Source organism: Quercus robur, chromosome 3 (genome assembly GCF_932294415.1).
Source record: "Quercus robur chromosome 3, dhQueRobu3.1, whole genome shotgun sequence".
Classification (NCBI taxonomy): domain Eukaryota; kingdom Viridiplantae; phylum Streptophyta; class Magnoliopsida; order Fagales; family Fagaceae; genus Quercus; species Quercus robur.
In genome coordinates, this window is record NC_065536.1 from 27,116,265 (window position 1) to 27,136,552 (window position 20,288).

Here is a 20,288-nt window from a genome sequence, read left to right on the forward strand (position 1 = left end):
TGAGGAGTGATGACAAAAAAAAATCCAAACAACCTCTAAGCTTCTTTTCAAGGCTTTAAGCCATCAATTAACCATTTCTGTCACCATTAATATTGTCACGACCATGTTTTAACTGTCATATATGTTCCAGAATTTCAAATAATTGGAAAACTATAGAAGACTAACTAGGGTTAAAACGTTTAAGAAAAAAGGACAGAACATAGAAGACAAATGTCTTGTAAATCAGGTCTACTACCCATGATTACAAAATTTAGTGAAATCCTTACAGATAAATTCCCCATCGTACAAGAAAAATGCCCACCCAAAAAAAAAAAAGGCACCTCAGACCTCTTGGACAAGCTCAGTGAAGTTGAAAGCTAATTTAGAAGTGTTGACAGAAGAAAAATGAAAGCTTATAAACTAAAAAAATTTGATACCTTATGCTTGGCCTCAGGATTCATTTATTAAAGATTTCAACTCTTGTCGGAATGTAGAAATTTTTTCTGCTTCAACAGCCATGACTAATCCCATAAACCGATAATTTCTTAGCTGCAAAAAAAATTAATGAAAGCCGAATAAATAGAATATTAAATTATAAAGCCATTAGTCCCAAGAATAAAGCCACAGGCCCACAGAGCAACACACAACTGTCCACTACAGTAGCATCAATGAAAAACAAGAAAGTACCACTGAAAGAGGACACTTGGGTGGGATACTAGATATCAAATTAATTCACATATTTCTGATGTAAATAACTTAAGCTAAATCTTTTGCAGAAACTCCCATCTTTTCTGTGCTGAGATAAGCAATGATATTCAGATAAGATAAGGCAAGTAAAATCCGGAAGCACATTCAGATCTTGGAAAATCTGTGCCTGTTTGCCTATACGAGGCTACAAGGGAGATATTTAAGTTTGAACACAAAACATTTGCGACCCAGCCCCACCCCAGTCAAAATCTACCTGAACAAAAAACTAAGAGAGGGAGAGGGAGAGTATGAAACGAGAACATTTTGCAAGCCTACTAAGGAAAAAAAGAATCTTGGTTCATAGATATTATCACAGCAATCAAGAAGTGTTGAAACATTTGCTGCACACTCAGCAACAAAGTATGTAGGGTAACAGAAATACTAGTCTCACAACTTGCGAACTGCTAAGTGTATAAAGAAAATTTGAACTCATACTATTGTGCTCTAAGTTATTTCCTTTTTCTTTTTTGTATTTTTTTTTTTTTTTTTTGGGGGGGTGGGTAGTACTAGTTTTAGTGTAATTAGGGTAAGTCAAAAAATTATGTTAGGATGACAAAACTACTAACCTCATGAGTTGGCTGTTGAGTGTGCAAAGGAAAGCTGAACGACCACTGGCTAAGCTGAAATAATACACCGATTAAGTACACTAAGTTAAAAGAAGAAGAAAAAAAGTACATAATAAATTTTTTGTTTTTTTCTGGCATGGAGAGACGTAATACAAGTATCACTACCCTGTGAAAAATTTCATCCTCTGGCTTTGTATAGATTATTGCCTCATCAATGTCATTACTCAGCTTCATTTTCTGATCAGCATTCTTGTGCTGTAGTTTGCATCCAGAAACAAATAAAATGAATAAACCAATTGTAATTCATCTCTTAATCAAAAGCAACCTACAATAGTAAGGCAAAGATGATATGATACTGTACCTTATAAATTTTACTGAAAATTATATAAAACTTAAAGCAAAAAGATTTCCTGAGCTCTTCTGTGGGCTTCCAAAGGTAAAACAAGAATATCAGAACATAATAAGGATGCTGTTTCCAGCAGGTAAAGAAACAGACATTTTTCACACTCATCCATCCACAAATGCTATTATCTAACCTCATCTTCTGTAGCCCAAGAGACTTCATCAAAGAGGGCATCGTAAAGAGGCGGCAGAAGCTGGGGAGGAAGATTCACCACACGCTGAGAGACCAGGAGACCCACATTCTGTGCTTGTTCTCCCAAAATTAATCTCAAGTCATCTACTACATCCTTCTCCTGGCATGCTTTAAGGAGGAACTCCTTGATCTCCATGATACATTTATGGTCCTGATAAGTACAAATACATGACTTCTGATCAGTCAAATGTTATGAGGGTCAGCTTCTCTACAAATGTTGAAATTACCAGCCAGTCAGCAATCAAACTACATTTGATTCTATCAAAAGGAACTGCTAATCAAGTAACTTTCCTCATCAATTCAATACGATATCAGGTGCAGAAGATAATCAGGGTTGAAGCAAGGACTTAAGACCAAACTCACATTTGAGTCTGGAAATTTTTTTATAAATTTAGTGTCCTTTTTATATACAATGTTAATATGAAATGCTAATTCATGTGAAAATACATTAAACTAGATGCATTGTCATTGTGTTAGTCAGGTAACCTTCCCTACCCCATCCCTAATAGAACTTCTCTTCTCTTGGGCATATAATCAGGTTATGAGCGTATTTTTGGATTAAATAATATTCGGGATAAATTACAAATATTCACCAAAACTATCACCCAAGTTGCAATGTCTCCTTATATCTGAAACTGAGCAACCAATGCCCTAATATAGCTCAAAATTTCCAAAATGGCCCTCTACTGTTCCAGTTTCCCTCAAATTAACAGCAGATTATTCCACATACGTGCCACCAAACCAAAGTTGACAACAACAACAAAAGATGCAACCAAAGCTCTCTTCAGGTTTTTCTCCTTCTCATGTCCATTGATTTGCTGTAAATTTGAGGGCAATTGGAACAGAAGGGGGGCTATTAGAAATTTTGAGTAACATTAAGAGTTTGCTTGCTTAGTAGATTCATCGCAACTTGTGTAACAGTCTAGGATAGGTACTTGCATATACCTAATATTAAATTCAAGTCTATTAAAGGTGAGATAATAGTGGATCTTTTCTTTATAAGTAAATATTAGACTTTATAAAGAGAGAGCAATAATGGAGGATGGGACAAATTTAATAGGGGTCATATTCAATTTGGTGCCGCCCCATCCAAAACCACCCCATTGACATCCCTAAAGCAGTAGAAAAGTCAAACAGATTGAAGCCATACTTTTCTGCATATCTAATTATGTAACAGCACACTCCTGTTTTAAATGTGGCATAAACATTATTGACTGGCAATTGCAAACATATATATCAGGAGACTTAATAATCGAGTCAGTTTGTAGTACATATGCCACACCACTGAAAGAAGAGATAAACATTGCAGAAAATATGGACGGGATTTAGAAGTATTTGTCCCTTGCCTTATATCTTCCCAAGTTTAGAGCAGTCACAATAGAAAAAACTCCTTCATCTTCATCACCCTCTATTTTAACAACAGTCCCCACTGTGGTCTGTCCCAATATCAAGTCAATAAAACCATTCAAATCCCACTGCTTATTATCAAGGTAGGCTTGCAGCATTGTCTTCACTCCATGAAAATCATTGGATTTGGGATCAAAGAATGCAAAATCTGCTTGAACGTTTCCCTTCACATGTACAAATTGAATTTGCATGAATACACACACTAAATCAACATGAAAAACAACAATCAAAACTTAATAAAATTTTATGTGTTGTAAATTATTAGAATTATGATTAAATGATTAAATTTGTCATTTCCTAATAGCTTAAGCTTTTGGGACAATTGGTAGAGTAAAGTCAAGGATCAAACTCAGGATCTCTTGCTCTGATACCATGTTAAATTACCGATTCTCCCAAAAACTTAAGCTATTAGAATATGGTAAATTTAATTATTTAATCACATACTTCTAACACACCTTCTCACGTCTGGGCTCAAACTACCTTTTCATAGGTGAGCCCCAACACGTGGGAATTTAATTAGGAGATAGAGTGGAGGAAACACGGATCTAACTTAAGACCTCTTGCTTTGATACCATGTTAAATTACCAATTTTTCCAAAAGCTTAAACTATTAGGAAATGGGAAATTTAATCACTTAACCCTAATTCTGATAAAAATAATAATTTATGTTGCGAGAAAGAAAAAACGCTTACATCAAACTCCTCTTCATCAGAAGACTCAGATGGTTCACTCCTTTTTCCCAAAGTATCCCTCAAAATTCTGTTATCTGAAAGTAGAACAGAAGAGCAAGTATGGGCCTTATTTGAATTGTTTTTGAAAACTGTTCTCAAAAACATGTTCTCGAGGAAGGGAATAGAATATCGTTTCACGCTGTTTTTAATATCAAATGTGTTTGAAAATATGTAACTATAGAATTGTTTTTCAAAAAATAAAACACCAAAATTTTTTTTAATATAAGTAAACAAATTCATTGAGAGCGCAAGGCGTAAACCACATACATGAGAAGTAAACAAGTGATACATACACCAAGAATCATGAAAAAACAAAGAGATCAAGAAATTATTGCAAGTTTGAAGAATAAAAACAGTCACTAGCAACTAAGCAATTGTAAAGGATTTTCAATAGTAGTGGCTTCAACTCAAAGACTGTTTTCTCGTGATCTTCGAACCTATGCACATTACATTCTCTCCAAATACAGCAGATAGTTCATAAAGGAATGGCATTCCATATGCTTGCATTACAATGCCTACCAAGCCTTCCTTTCCAACAAGTGAAAAATCCACCACCCACCTAGGCATGACCCACTACAGCCCAAACAACATAAGGCCATATCCCGGAGTTCCTTGGCTACTTCACAATGGAGGGGTATATGATCCATGGTTTCCTCACACTTTTTGTACATACAACAACAATCCACAATTATAATGTCACATTTCCTCAAATTATCCATTATTAGGATTCTACTAAACGCTATAATCTATGCAAAGAATGCCACTCTCAGAGAGTTCTTGGTCTTCCAAATACTATTTTAAGGGAAAGGGGTTCGAGGTCGTCTTTTTTTTTTTTTTTTTTTTTTTAAGTAACATTAGAGGTCAAAACTTTATAATACATTTAACCTACAATGGCTTATGGAAGGGATCCAATAAATCTTATCTTCTCCATCTCTCCTCAAATTATTGGAATAAAGAGGATTAGGAAGAAGATAAACAATCAAACTCCCAATCCTACAAGTCTCATGAACCCAATGTAATTAAACATTAGACATTCATATACTCTGCCACTAAAACCTCCTTATGACAGGCTATCTAAAACCATTAAAGATCCATAAAATAGTGAAAACTTGTTTGGATGGCGACAACTGAAAAGAGCGTTTAAAACACTGAAAACTCACAAGGTGCTTGGTTAATTGTTTCTTTACTCAAAAGTTTTTTAGTCCATTCTCTCTCTCTGAGCACACCCACACGTTTGCCCACATACCCTCCTTCACATTCACAAAGATAAAGTAAATCCAAAACCAACAATTGCAATGTAAAACCTCACACTCCCAAAAACACCAAAAATCCCTTAAAAGAACAAAATCCCCAAAATAATCCCAATTTGAACATCAACCAAAACCTCCTTTTTTGTTTCATCCAACACCACCTAGAATGTCTCCAACCTATAAACCACACCCTTATTTTTATCTCATAAAACTACTTTCCCATAAACCACTAACATGTAACATAGAATGGGTAGGCGCACAAGGTAGAATTTTTGTTTGTGCTTGTGTGGGTGTGAGGAAATAGGGGATGGCTGAGAGATGGCTAGATGTTTTTGTGTGTACTATATAAGTTAGAGACAGATGGTTTTGGTTGCCTCTGGGTGAATGTGTTTTTGTGTCAAGGTGCAAATAGGCCAAATCAAGCGTTATCAATGGTGGAAGCAAAACATGATTAATCGACCATGTTAGGGACCAATTTTGTGTGTACCATGTTAGGGCTGTAGTGTAGGTGTGGTAAATCGTGTGCAAGGGGGCAAAGGCTGTCAGTTTTAGTTGAAATAGAATGACCAAATATGTACACTTTTTTGCCACTTTATTTATGCTTTTGTTATTAATGAGGCACTATTCCCTCTGTATTTTCAGGGTTTCAAGAACAAACAACTGAATACAACTTCTAAAGATGTTCTCAACAAACTTGTTTGAGTTACAATTTTCAAAAAATCGGCTCTAGAACCCCCCCCCCCCCCCCCGCGCGCGCGCGCCAAAAGAAAAAAAAAGACAATTCATGCAGAAAGAAAATGAAAACAAAGTGTTACATCCTGGATTAAGATGAAGAGTTTACTTAACATGAAATTGCAAATACCTGCAGAGTTCAGGGGAGATTCTCTGTGGAGTTTGGAGTCTTGCATTCGACGTTTTGCCAAATAAGAAGAGGCTACCTGAGCAGCTGAACGAGAAAAAGAGGAGAAGGTCAGAGGCCGAGGTTTCAACAATCGCCGGTACCTTGTTGGCCTCCGGGGCATCTTGTTAATCTGTGTAAATCCAATAACAACAAAATCGAATGTCAAGTTCATCGAATTTGAGTTTAGATTTGATGTTATGAAACAAAATTTGCTAAAAATGATGAGCTTGAGTAAGTGTGATACATATCAGACAGCATTTCATATCAATGACTAAAAGACATACACGTTATTCAGCAAAAAAAAGAAAAAAAAATGTACATGTTAGTGTCAAAGCATGTTTTGATAATTAATCGAGTTTGTTAAAGAAAATGACTTTACAATGTAGAGATGAAGCTCTAAAACAAGCAAATAAGATAAAGAAGCACTAGCTCATGTTCACTACTACCTCTGACTCATAGCTTCATTAGTCAATGAGAGACATTAGCTACCCACCTTGTGTGCAAAACTACACAGCACCATGTGTGCCACAGAGCACACCCCTCCTAATATAACAAATTAAAAAACAGAGAAAAAGAGAGTAGAATAATTTTTTTTTTTTTTTTTTTTTATAAATGAATTAGCTTGAATATATTCACCAAATTCTATCTACCCGTCTTCTGTACCTTTCTCCTTATCTCTTTCTCAAATCTTCAAAGAACAATGAATGATGATCATTTCTTTTTGTGTAAAATAAAAATGCGAAGCTCATTTTTTTTTCCTCATTTTGAGCTAAAAGAGGTCTTTGGGTCTTCATTTGAGCTGAACATCTTCTTCTTTTTTTTGAAAAGTATATGAAAGTAGGAATTTATGAAAAAAGATGCAGTATACAGGAAGTATACTTCATAACAACAGTACAGACACAGAAGAAAATTAAATTATAATCAGCATACAGAAAACGAAAAGCAATCTAGCATGGACAGAAAATCACAAGCAGACTAAGGGAACTGAACATCCAGCTTGCTATTTTATAAACCCAAATTGAAAAAATAAAAAATAAAAATCAACATGGTTAAATTTAATTAGGGAACTTAACATTGCAGGGCCGGCCCTTCCCTTAGGCGAGTTAGGCAATTGCCCAAGGCCCCCAAGCCCCAAAATTTTAGAAAAGAACCAACCGGGTAGTAGAAAATTTAGTTTCAAATGAATTACAAAAATAATCTGGCACATCCTTTTAACCAAAAAAACAAAAAATTTGGTAAATCCTATTAAACATTGGTTCTAAACAAAATCATTGACCCCAAAAAAAACAGATAAACTACAAATCCGGTCTAAGAGATTAACCACAAAACAATCACAAATCAAAACCCTAAAAATTTTACCTTTCTCTCTAGTCTCTGCTCTCGGCCTCTCTCTAGTCTCCAGTCTCCACTGTTCAGTCTGTTCTCATCTCAGCCTCTCTCTGATTCTCTGCTCTCCGCCTCTCTCAAGTCTCAACTGCTCACCTCACCGTTTCAGGTTCTGAGGTTCAGGAATCAGGTATAAAATTATAAATATTTGGGCTTTTATTTGTTAACAACTTAAGATAACTTTGTTTATTTGGGCCCTGGTTTTGTAACTTTGTTTATCACTTATCGGTTTATCATTATGGCTGCCTGGACCCTCCCTGGACTGGGCATTAAGTTTGGGCCTTCAAGTTTTTTTTTTTTTTTTTTTTTTTTTTTTTTTTTTTTTGTGGGTGGATCTTATTATTTATTAATAAGTCTTGTGTACTGTGCTTAAATTTTTGTTATGTTTGTGCTTAATTTTTTTTTAATTTATGCAGGTTGGGATTGCTAAAAACTTGTTATTGTTCAGTGAAACTATAACAATACTTTTTGTATACATCAGGTTCTATTTTTCATTTGCTCTACACTTGAAAGTTATTTTTTATTTTAGTCTTTATAAATATATTGTTTGATTAGAAATGTCTACTAGAAAATATGCATCTGGATATGAAAAACTTAAAAAAAGAAAAAAATAAGAAAAATTAATTGAATCTTAAAAAAGATCAATGGATAAATTTGTTATTAGTAATAAACAAAATATAACACAAAATTTAGATGAAAATATCACAAATGAGCAAGAAATTCACCAAAATAATTTAGAAGAAAACGAAAATAATGATGAAAAATATAATATAAAAATATTAAATAAACATTAATTTAATTAATATATAATTATAAAAAATGCCCCATTTTTAGTTCTCGCCTTAGGCCTTAAAATGTCTAGGGTCGCCCCTGTTTCCCTCTCATCCTTTCTCTGCCTCAACCCACATCACACTGTCCTCCATGGCTGACCACCAAGCTTTCCTTCTAAACCTCCATGCCCGGAGCTTTTCAAGCTCATCACTTCTAACCACGCACCACTGCCGAAACTCAGCCAAAATCAAATCACAACCACCACCACGGCCAAAACCCAGCCAAAATCAAATCGCAACAAAAACCCAAAAGCCCACCAAATCACAAATCAAATCACACCCACCGAAATCAAAGCACAAAACCCACAAAACAACCAAAATCACAAAATGAAAATACTGAAAGTGAATCCACCATTAAAAAAACATATATTAGTTTTGTTATTATATTTTAAAAGAAGAATCATCTTGTTGATCTAATTTTAGATCCAAATACACATACCACAAGTAAGAATGATAGACTGAAAGCAAATAAAAAAAAATGGTATTTCCCAGAAAAGTGTTTTCAGAAAATAGAAAGGTTAAGCAAAATATAAAAACTATTTGTTTCATAATATCAAATAAATAACCAAAAATCACACACCATAATCCGGTGAAGCCTCGTGAACCACAATTTCACCTAAGAGGATCATCTGAGTTGAGAGGAAGAGATTTTCATAGTTTTTGGCTCGGCAACACAATCTTCGTTTTCCTTTCTTGACGTGGCTTTCGTTCGCTCCTCTCCTGTCAGTCTAAGCAACATATAAAGAGAAATAAAAGGAAGAAGAATAAAGCACCGCGTAAAAAAGAAAAAGAAAAAGAAAAAATTGTTAGAGAAGAAAGACGGACTGAGATTAGGTGCACTGTCATAGGTATTTTTTTTTACATTTTTTACTCTTTTTTTTTAACTTTTTAACTCTCATTTAATATATTTTATTTAATAGTTGAGATTGAAAGTTGTTTTTTCAACTTTTAATCTCAGCCATTAATTACAATTGTATCAGGGTATTGCACCTGAATCTGAAAAATACAAAAAGACCTACACATACAAATACATATACATATACACATACACATACATAAGCATGCATAAACACACACATACACGTAAACATATATAAATATAAGCATGCATAAACACATACACATACATAAGCACACATACACACACATACATAAACATGCATAAATATAAATGAACATAAACATAAACACACATGCACATACACACACATAAACATACACATACGTATATTTATGTTTATATGTACATACACATGAACATAAATATGCACTCATACACATACACATACATAAATATACACACATACATAAAAATAAACATACACATACACATACACATGCACACACATAAACATAAACATACACATACACATACACATACATAAACACATATACATATACATTTTTAGTTCTCGTCTTAGGCCCCAAAAATGTCTAGGGTCGCCCCTGCTTAACATAAGATACCTAAGTCTACCTAAATTTTTCTCTATAGAAAAATATCCAAAATAAAAATTAAGTAATTTTTCAAATGTCTTTGTACAGCTTGAGGTGTGAGATACCAAAAGGGCACTCACCCAAGTGAATTAAGGAGCCCAACTCTAAATATAGTTATTATACATTATGATATGAAGAACATATATATATACTAGCCTCTGAGCACGCGATCACGCGCGTACTCAGAGGCTTTTCTATTTTTTGGGTAAGGGTTAATTTAGAGCATTTATTATAATTTGGGATTATTACATTTTCCAATCACAAAAAAAAAAATCTAGGGGTGTGATGAGTGTCATGTGTAAAGAAATAATTTTCCCATCACACCCCTAGATTTTTTTGTGATGAAAAATTATTGTGATTGGAAAATTATTTCTCCACACATGACACTCATCACATCCTTAGATTTTTTTTGTGATTGGAAAATGTAATAATCCCAAATTATAATAAATGCTCTAAATTAACCCTTACCCAAAAAATAGAAGAGTCTCTGAGCATGCGTGAGCGCGTGCTCAGAGGCTAGTACATATAATAATTCTTGTAAAGTCTCTCACCCGAACTTATCTAATATTCCATTCCAATGACTCCTCAATGCAATCCAAAAAATTTGTGCATACGTGAACCTGAGAGAGATAAAAGAATTAGGTTAAACCAAGTATTTAAAAAAATAATAATAATTAACAAACCAACGTTCGCATACATGTTGTTAAAGATAATAGCTTAAGTTTGTTAGAGTTTGTGTTTGATTGAAATTTTGATGAGATAATTTTTTCTGAAAATCCTATTAAAATTGTTTAGAATAAAGATACATATCTAACTCCCTACAAAATAGGACAACTTTTTGTTAGTTAACAAAGCAAACTCACCTCACGTTCTCTCTCTCTCTCTCTCTCTTTTCTTTTTTCTTTTTTTTTCTTTTATCAAGATTTATTTTTTTATTTTTTCAAACTTCACTTTCCTTACTCACGTTTAAAATTATTCAATCACCACCAACATTTCAAAATTAATTTAAAAAAAAAAGGAAAAGAAAAGAAAAAAAAAAGAGTAAACGTGATACATTAAAAAAAAAAAAAAGTAGAACTCAAGGTTGCTACATACCTAAATAAAAAAATTTAACGCCAAAAACATATACATTCAGTCACAACCAACATTTCAAAATTACATTTAAAAAAAAAAAAGGATAGTTAAAGTGATACATTAACCAAAAAAAAAAAAAATGTAGAACTCAAGGTTGCTACATACCTAAATAAAAAAATATAAAAAAAATTAATGCCAAAAACATATACAATGATGGTAAAAAATTTTAAAAAAAATAAAAAAAAATAAAAACTTTCTTAAAAAGAAAAAAAAAATATGAAGAAGGGAAAAAAAAAAAGAAAAAAAAAAAAGAAGTGAAGTGAGGAAGGAGAAGGAAATAGTAATTGATCATTTATATGTAACTATTTTTATTTCAATTCAAATTTTTTAAATAAAATGTAAACAAAGGCTATTAAAAGAGGTAAGGGAAGTCATACTGTTTAACTACTTACGAATGATTTTGAATGCTTCTTTTGTAGTATAAGACAGTCCTGTCTTTGGATCACAATACCTACAACATGAAATGACAATTCATTAAGAAGTACAATGGTAGAGTATATGAAGGAACCATTTATTTCAAAATTACATTTTAAAATAAAGAAGAAGAAAAAAAAAAAAAAGAGTTAATGTGATACATATAAGGAAAAAAAAAAAAAAGTAGAACTTAAAGAAAGTGTATCATAAACAAAAGAAAAGAAAACAAAGAGGAACTTGCAAAAATAAAAATGTCTTTAATCTGAAGAAAAAGAAAGGAAGATATAGAGCTAAACTAAATGTCTTCAATTTGAAAAAGAATGGACGTCAAAAAAAATTTGAAGAAGAATGAGAGAGAGAAAGTGAGACAGAAACTGCAAAGCGTACGTGAGTTTGTGGTTTTAAAATGTAGGAGTTTTAATTTACATATCTATCTCCGGTAGTTGAAAACTTGTAAGTGGGTATGATGAGGGTATCTTAGGTATAAAAAATATGGAATCCAAACAGGAGAAGCCCCTTAAATAGTAGTATAGATATATATATATATATATATATATATATATATAAAAGGCTTATACTTAATCATATCAAAGAAAAGAAAAAATTATTCCCTTTTATTTTCCCACATTTTCTTAGCAACCAATCGCCAAACAGCAAGCAAACACAACAAATATATATATATTTTCAAAATCATGTATTTTCAACAAACAAAAAAACACAAAATAAAACAAACAACTCACAACTAAGTAAAAAAGAGAAAAAGAGGACATACCCAAAATAAGAGAGAGGTGGAGAAAGGCAGGAACGATGGAGAAGCAGCCGCGTGAACAATGGAGAAGCGGCGTGACAGAGAGAGAAGAACGACTGTGAAGACAGCAGAGAAAGTTGAGTAGTTTTAATATAAGAAGAGAAAAAATAAAATTGTGTTCAGTAGATATAAACATACATAAACATACATACATACATACATAAACCTGCATAAACATAAATGAACATAAACATAAACATACATACACATACACATAAATATAAATATACACATACACATACACATACATAAACATACATATACACATACACACTCGTACATATACACATATATAAACATACACACATATATAAATATAAATGAACATAAATATAAACACACATGCACATAAACATAAACATACACATACACATACACATACACACACACACATAAACATACACATACACATACACATACATAAACACACATACACATACACATACACATACATTTTTAGTTCTCGCCTTAGACCTCAAAATGTCTAGGACCGCCCCTGCTTAACATAAAGTACCTAAGTCTACCTAAGTTTTTCTCTATAAAAAATTATCCAAAATAAAAATTAAGCTATTTTTCAAGTGCCTTTGTACAGTTTGAGGTGTGAGATACCAAAAGTGCACTCATCCAAGTGAATTGAGAAGCCCAACTCTAAATATAGTTATTATACATTATGATATGAAGAACATATATATATATATATATATATATAAGGCTTATACTCAATCATATCAAAGAAAAGAAAAAACTATTCCCTTTTATTTTCCCACATTTTCTCAGCAACCAAACGCCAAACACCAAGCAAACACCGAAAAAAAAATATATATATATATATATATATATATATATATACTCAAAATCATGTATTTTCAGCAAACAAAAAAACACAAAATAAAACAAACAACTCACAATTAAGTAAAAAAGAAAAAAAGATGACATACCCAAAATAAGAGAGGTGGAGAAAGGCAGGAACGATGGAGAAACAGCCATGTAAACGATGGAGAAGCGGCATGACAGAGAGAGAAGAACGGCTGTGAAGACAGCAGAGAAAGTTGAGTAGTTTTGATATAAGAAGAGAAAAAATAAAATTGTGTTCAGTAGATATAAACATACATAAACATACACATATACATAAACATGCATAAATATAAACACACATGCACATACACATAAACATAAACATACACATACATACACATAAACATACACATACACACACATACATATACACATACACATACATAAACATACACACATACATAAACATAAATGAATATAAACATAAACACACATGCACATGCACATACATATACACACACATAAACATAAACATACACACTCATACACATACACATACATAAACACATACACATACACATACATTTTTAGTTCCCGCCTTAGACCCCAAAATGTCTAGGGCCGCCCCTGCTTAACATAAGATACCTAAGTCTACCTAAGTTTTTCTCTATAGAAAAATATCCAAAACAAAAATTAAGCAATTTTTCAAGTGTCTTTGTATAGCTTGAGGTGTGAGATACCAAAAGGGCACTCACCCAAGTGAATTGAGGAGCCCAACTCTAAATATAGTTATTATACATTATGATATGAAGAACATATATATATATATATAAGGCTTATATACTCAATCATATCAAAGAAAAGAAAAAACTATTCCCCTTTATTTTCGCACATTTTCTCAACAACCAAACGCCAAACACCAAGCAAACACAACAAAATATATATATACTCAAAATCATGTATTTTCAGCAAACAAAAAAACACAAAATAAAACAAACAACTCACAATTAAGTAAAAAAGAGAAAAAGAGGATATACCCAAAATAAGAGAGAGGTGGAGAAAGGCAAGAACGATGGAGAAGCAGTCGCATGAACGATGGAGAAGCGGCGTGACAGAGAGAGAAGAATGGCTATGAAGACAGCAGAGAAAGTTGCGTAGTTTTGATATAAGAAGAGAAAAAATAAAATTGTGTTCAGTAAGGATCAAACCTGGGATTGTACCACTATAATTATTTTTTACCTATTAATATTTAGGGTAGAGCAAACTCTTTACACCATATTTCAATTTAGATCATATCTTTTTTATTGTATTAATTTGGTCCATTTTCATTAAAAAAATAATTTGGTCTGTAACCTCTTAGTATCGTGTCAATTTAGTCATGTTATTATCTTTTGGATGAAAATTGTTGAAATAACAAACGGTCAAAATAAAAAATTAATTTTCATTAATGTGGCAATAAACTTTTTTTTTTTTTGCTAAATGCTACGTCGGCAATTTCGATTCAAAAGATAACAGCAATGACTAAATTTTTTTTTTTTTTTTTGAGAGTCAAAACAGAGTATTATTATTAAGATGCTGGAAAATCAGAAATAACAACATGACTAATGTCTGTTGGAACATGCTCCATCCAGACTAATAAAGAAAAAGAAACAATTGCTCTCTTAGCTAAAGCATGGGCTGCACAATTACCCTGCTGCCTAGTATGAGAGAAAGAAAAGGTTCTAAGCAAACCTACAATAGACATTGTGTCTTTGATAATCACCCCCATGGCTGAATGAGCCCCGTCCGCTGCCTTCAAAGCCCTCCAAACTACCTTAGAATCTCCTTCAAATTCTGCAATCGATAAGCCCAATTCCACAACAAATTTTGCTACTCTTTTTGCAGCTAATGCTTCTAGCACCTCCACTGAACCCGGGTAAGGTATTTTTTCAGCTGAGGCAGCAATCACGTCCCTCTTACCATCTCTAACTATAATCCCTATCCCTGCTTCCTCCGACTCGACGAATACGGCACCATCATAATTTGCTTTATACATTCCAACCCTTGGAGGTATCCATTTTGTATTTTCCCTTCGTTGCTGCACCTTGGTCTCCTAGATTTTTGATTGGAAATCCGAGAGGTAACTTATAACTGTTTCACAAAGCTTATCTCTCGACACCCCTTTCTCATTCAGCCTCAGCTTGTTTCTTTGAGCCCAGATAAATCAAGCCACCACCCCAAACAGCTCCAGTCCCTTTGCCCTCTGTCCGACCAAGTTTATTAATTCTTGCATGTCCTGAAGATGAGGAAACTCTGTTCGGACCCAGCTGAAACAGGGGTTCCAAATTTCTTTGAGTGTCTCACAACTCCACAGTGCATGGAATGTTGTTTCCTGATCTAGAAGGTAGGCACTGCACCTCGCATCCTCAAGAATTTTTCTCTTCTTCAAATTATCCTTTGTGGGCAGCGCGTTAGAGCAGACTCTCCAAAGAAAAAACTTGATTTTGTTAGAAACATGAAGCTTCCAAAGGCGTTTCCAGAAAGCTGATCTGTGCGACGAGTCCGAGCTTGATGCAGCGCTAGAGTTTGCTTCCTTACACAACATTTGATACCCTGCCTTAACCGAATACTCCCCATCGTGACTGTCGAGCCAAATGAGGCGATCTTTCTGTTCAGTCCAGCTCAGTGGAATTGCTTTTATTCTAGTAACCTCAAAACTCAAAAAATGCTGGTTGAGCAGATTAATATTCCAAGACTGAGTGTTTGGATTTATTAGTGCAGCAACCTGAGATCCTTTTAATGTCACTACCTGAAGAGAAATGATCCTAGCAAACCCCTTCCTTGGCAGCCAATTTTCTCCATATATATCTATACTCTTCCCATCTCCTATTCTCCATCTCATACCCATCAGAATCACCTTTCTTGACTTAAGGATACTCTGCCAAGCATACGAACCTGTGGCTGCTGAGGCTTCAAAAATGGACCCCTTGGGAAAATACTTCGCTTTAAAGACCCGATAAAAAAGAGAGGATTGGTCCTTCAATAGTCTCCACACTTGTTTTGCCAACATTGCATCCTTGAATTTTTCCAAGTCTTTGAAGCCTAACCCTCCTTCTGATTTAGGTTGGCAAAGAACCTCCCATTTTTTCCAATGAATTTTCCGCTGCTCACCCTTTTGTCCCCAAAATAATTTCCGGATTAATGCCTCAATTTCTTGACAAAGGCCCACCGGTAATTTGAAGCAACCCATTGCGAATGTAGGAATTGCTTGCACCCCCGCTTTGAGTAAAATCTCTCTACCTGCTTGGGACAATAGCTTTTCCTTCCACCCTTAAAGTTTGCTCCACACCCTTTCTTTGATGAAATTTAGATTTGCTTTCCTATTCCTTCCCACCACCGCCAGCAAGCCAAGGTACTTCTCATACTCTTTCACCTTCGGTACTTGTAAAAAATCCGAAATTTGGGCCTTTGTGTCTTCATTCACTGCCTTGCTAAAAAAGATGGTTGTCTTCTCTCGGTTTAGCTTTTGACCCGAAGTTTGTTCATATAGTGACAGAATATCTTGGATTACCTGTAAATCTGCCAAAGAAGCTCTACAAAATAATAGGCTGTCATCTGCAAAAAATAAGTGTGAGATTTTTGGTCCCCTTTTACATAAAGAGAATCCCCTTATTTTGTCATTGGCGGCTGCCTGCTGCAACATCCTATTCAAACCTTCTGAACACAACAAAAAAAGGTATAGAGACAAAGGATCTCCTTGCCTTAAACCCCTTGATGGCCTAATATCTCCCTTAGGCTCTCCATTCACCAGAATCGAATAGGACACTGTGCTAATACACTCTAGAACAAGAGACACCCACCTTTCACAAAAACCCAATTTCTCCATAATCTTTCTTAAATAGCTCCACTCCACTCGGTCATACGCCTTACTCATATCTAACTTCATGGCCAAAAAACCCATTTTTTGGATTTTTGGTTTTTCATATGGTGTAGGGTCTCAAAGGTAACCATAATATTATCAGTGATTGCTTTACTAGATTGAAAGGCACTTTGAGATTCTGAAATAATGCTAGGTAAAATCTTCTTAAGTCTATTTGTTAGAACTTTAGAAATAAGCTTATATAGAATATTACAAAGTGCAATTGGGCGATATTCAGAAACTCTTACCGGGCTTTTAACCTTTAGGATGAGACTGATAAAAGTTCGGTTTATTGAAGGTGGGATTGAACCTGTATTGAGGCATGTGAGAATTGCATCAGCTACTTCATCACCAATAACCGACTTGAATTGCTGGAAAAAAAATGGAGGCATCCCATCAGGTCCTGGAGATTTCAAGGGGTCCATCTGATTTAAGGCAATGTCAACCTCGGCTCTCCCAAAAGAAGCAACAAGCTCATGATTCATCTCTTCCGTTACCACCCGTGGTGTTGCTTCTAAAGCTTCCTCAATCTGGTTTGGTGAGGATGAAGCAAATAAATTTTGGTAAAACTCCACCAAAATATTTTCTATGCCATTCTCATCCACACACCTCTCACCCAAATGGTTCTCCAGCTCCTCAATTTTATTTCGGCGATACCTGTGAACACTGTTATGGATACCGTTCCGTTCCTGCCGGAATGGCCAGAAAATCTCATACCAGCAAGCAAAATGGAACGGCAAGCCCCTTTATTCCACCTCAGATGAGATTTCGGCCTATTCCGGCGTGTTTTAGGAGATCCGGGTTGTTTCGGTTGATTTCGGCTGAAATACAAGATTCGGCCGGTATGGGTTTGTTGCAGATAAAGTTGAACTTGGATCTTCTGAAGAATCTGAATAGACCAAAATCAATCCACCATTCCTTTGCTCAAAAACATTGTAGTCTTTTGCTTCATATGATGAGTTGTAGTAGAATAGCAGTAGCTTAACTAGAAGAATATTATGGCTCATGTAGTCAAGCTGAACAATTTTGGATCTCCATCAGAGAGGGGGAAAATAGAGAAGGAAGACAAAGTTAAAGCTTATTAACCCAGACAAAGTTGCATGTGTGAGTAGAAGAAATAAAAAGAAAGATAGAGAGCTATAATTATGAGTCAGTCAGTGTAGGTAAAGATGAAAAGTGATGTGATGAAGGGTGGAAATCGAGGAATTTTATAGACAGATATGAAGACGTGTGGGGATATAAAAAAAAAAAAAAAAAAAAAAAAAAAGAAAAGAAAAGAAGAAGAGAGAGGCTTGTGAGGAAAAAAGTAAGAATATTAAAAAAAATAAAATGTTGGACATAGGGTTGGTTTGGCTTGGGCAGTGTGCTTAGCCGAACTGCCCAGCCTTATTTTAATTTTGTTATCACTTTGTTGCATTAAAAGAAATAATTAGTATTTTAATTAAGATAATAGTAGCTTAATTGTTAAAGTTAATTAATTAGATTAATTTTAAAATAACAAGTTTTATAAATGTATGAAAATATAACTTTTAATTTTTTTTTTCTAAAAGTAATAAGATATATATATATACCATCTTTAAGAAATCCCGAAACGGTACGCCAAAATTGACTGATACTGAAATATATCGTTTCATTGGACAAACTAAAACGGGCTCTGAAATGGTATTCATAACATTGCCTGTGAGTAGCTCTACTATGGAAATACCGGGTATTTTTGTCTCCTTCATGCAGCCACTATTCTCTAGATCTTTGTTTCCACATTTTCTCTTCTTTTGATAACAAATCATTTATCTCTCTTTTCAACCTTGTCACCCGGTTTATAGACATCCCCTTTATCACCTCCTTTTCCGCCTTTCTTAGCAACTCTTTTTTTTCCTTCAATAGTCTAGTAATATTCCCAATTGCAACCCGACTCCACCACTTGAGTTGTGTTTGGCAATGACTGATCTTCCCCTCCACCCTAGTCATAGCTTGACTGGGTGCATTGAAAAGCCAAGCTGTTTCTACCGTATCTCTACAACCCTCTTCCTCCAACCACATGTGCTCAAAACGCCACGGCTTTTGTCGGATTTTTGGGATACCCTTAAGACAAATAAGAATAGGTTTATGATTAGATGAACCACACTCCAAATGAATTACCTTAGTTGTAGGAAATTTATCTAGCCATTCCATCGTAGCAACCGCTCTATCCAGTCTCTCCCAAATTGTACAGCCATCTGGATGTCCATTACACTATGTAAATTTTCCTCCCGTAAAGCCAAGGTCCCGGAATCCACACTCATCCAGAACATCTCTAAAATCTTCCATTTGTCTAGCTGGTCTTTGCCTCCTTCCAAGTTTCTCATGACTCCGTGCAATCTCATTAAAATCACCTGCACAAAGCCATGGGATTGAATTTCTGCCCTTTAGTCTCCTTAGACAAGCCCACGATAAATAGTGATTACTTGTCTCTGATTCTCCATAGAACCCATTGAACCTCCATTCATCCTCCTTACCCTTATTCAAAACACCATCAATGTGATTTGGGGAGAAGGTACATAGAGAAAAATCTACTTCCTTTCTCCAAAAAATTACTATCCCCCCTCCTCTCGTATCTCTACACATTTCAATCGTACCACCAAAATTTAGTCAGACCCGAATATCTTCTAGCCTAGCCTTATCCAGTCATGTTTCGGCTAAGAACACAACTGAGGGATCTTGTGCCCGGATAATATCCCCAAGCTCTTGTTTTGTCCATTGGTTCCCAAGCCCTCGATAGTTCCAACAACTAAATTGCAATACTAAAAGATTAAGATCCAAATTACCACAATTAAAAAGTTATGAATTAAATTAAAATATGATGTAAAAAATATAGACTAACTGACTAAGTAAGTAATTTACCTTATATTTAATACATATTGATCCGTTTCAGTTTGGTTTAGTTTAATATTTTCTGAATTTGAGACCAAATTGAAAATTTCAAATTTTTTCAAAAATTCAAACCGAAACCAAACCTGACTAATAAAAATGAAAAAAAAAAAAAAAAATTGATTCCAGCGATTTCGATCAGTCGGTCCATTCAATTTGTTGGTTTATTTTTCACCCCTAAGAGCAACGGAGAGAAACACCCACTAACTTAAATTAAAATATAAAAACTACCATTTTCCTTTTCCTTTTTTGCTGAATTTCATTAAAGCTATTGCCTCAGACACCTTACAGTTTGTTTAAGGCACTCAAGTGCTCACCTAGGCTCTAAATGTGAACTCCTCACTAAAGGTGTCTTGACTCTTGCCTCAGAGCTTCAAAGGCACCTTAGTGGCGCCTTGCCTGGCCTAAACACCAAGCTTGCCTTTGACTACACTAATGGAACATTTG

The 20,288-nt window shown here is 34.4% G+C and overlaps 1 protein-coding gene across 3 annotated transcripts; it reads right to left on the bottom strand.

The window, feature by feature from the left end:
• Positions 1 to 211: 211 nt before the first annotated feature.
• On the bottom strand, positions 212 to 12,228 carry LOC126717650 (protein BCCIP homolog). Of its 3 annotated transcripts, none has more exons than XM_050419485.1 (9): positions 12,206 to 12,228; positions 6,137 to 6,305; positions 3,986 to 4,059; positions 3,234 to 3,458; positions 1,829 to 2,038; positions 1,654 to 1,719; positions 1,458 to 1,547; positions 1,293 to 1,346; positions 212 to 528 (listed from the first exon to the last, which is right to left on the bottom strand). In XM_050419485.1, the coding sequence occupies exons 2-9, from the start codon at positions 6,294 to 6,296 to the stop codon at positions 430 to 432; spliced, it is 978 nt and encodes a 325-aa protein (XP_050275442.1). In that variant the 5' UTR covers positions 6,297 to 6,305; positions 12,206 to 12,228; the 3' UTR covers positions 212 to 429. The 3 variants fall into 3 exon arrangements, with proteins under 3 accessions (XP_050275442.1, XP_050275441.1, XP_050275443.1); XM_050419484.1 differs by lacking the exon at positions 12,206 to 12,228 and adding an exon at positions 7,535 to 7,714; XM_050419486.1 differs by lacking the exons at positions 1,654 to 1,719; positions 12,206 to 12,228 and adding an exon at positions 7,535 to 7,715.
• Between the last annotated feature and the right edge of the window lie 8,060 nt (positions 12,229 to 20,288).

Coding starts and splice junctions, on each gene's coding strand:
- LOC126717650 (XM_050419485.1), bottom strand. CDS start 6,296: ATGCCCCGGAGGCCAACAAGGTACCGGCGATTGTTGAAACCTCGGCCT. Junction 4,060..6,136: donor ATCTCCCCTGAACTCTGCAG/GTATTTGCAATT, acceptor TTCTACTTTCAG/ATAACAGAATTTTGAGGGAT. Junction 3,459..3,985: donor CTGATGAAGAGGAGTTTGAT/GTAAGCGTTTTT, acceptor GTACATGTGAAG/GGAAACGTTCAAGCAGATTT.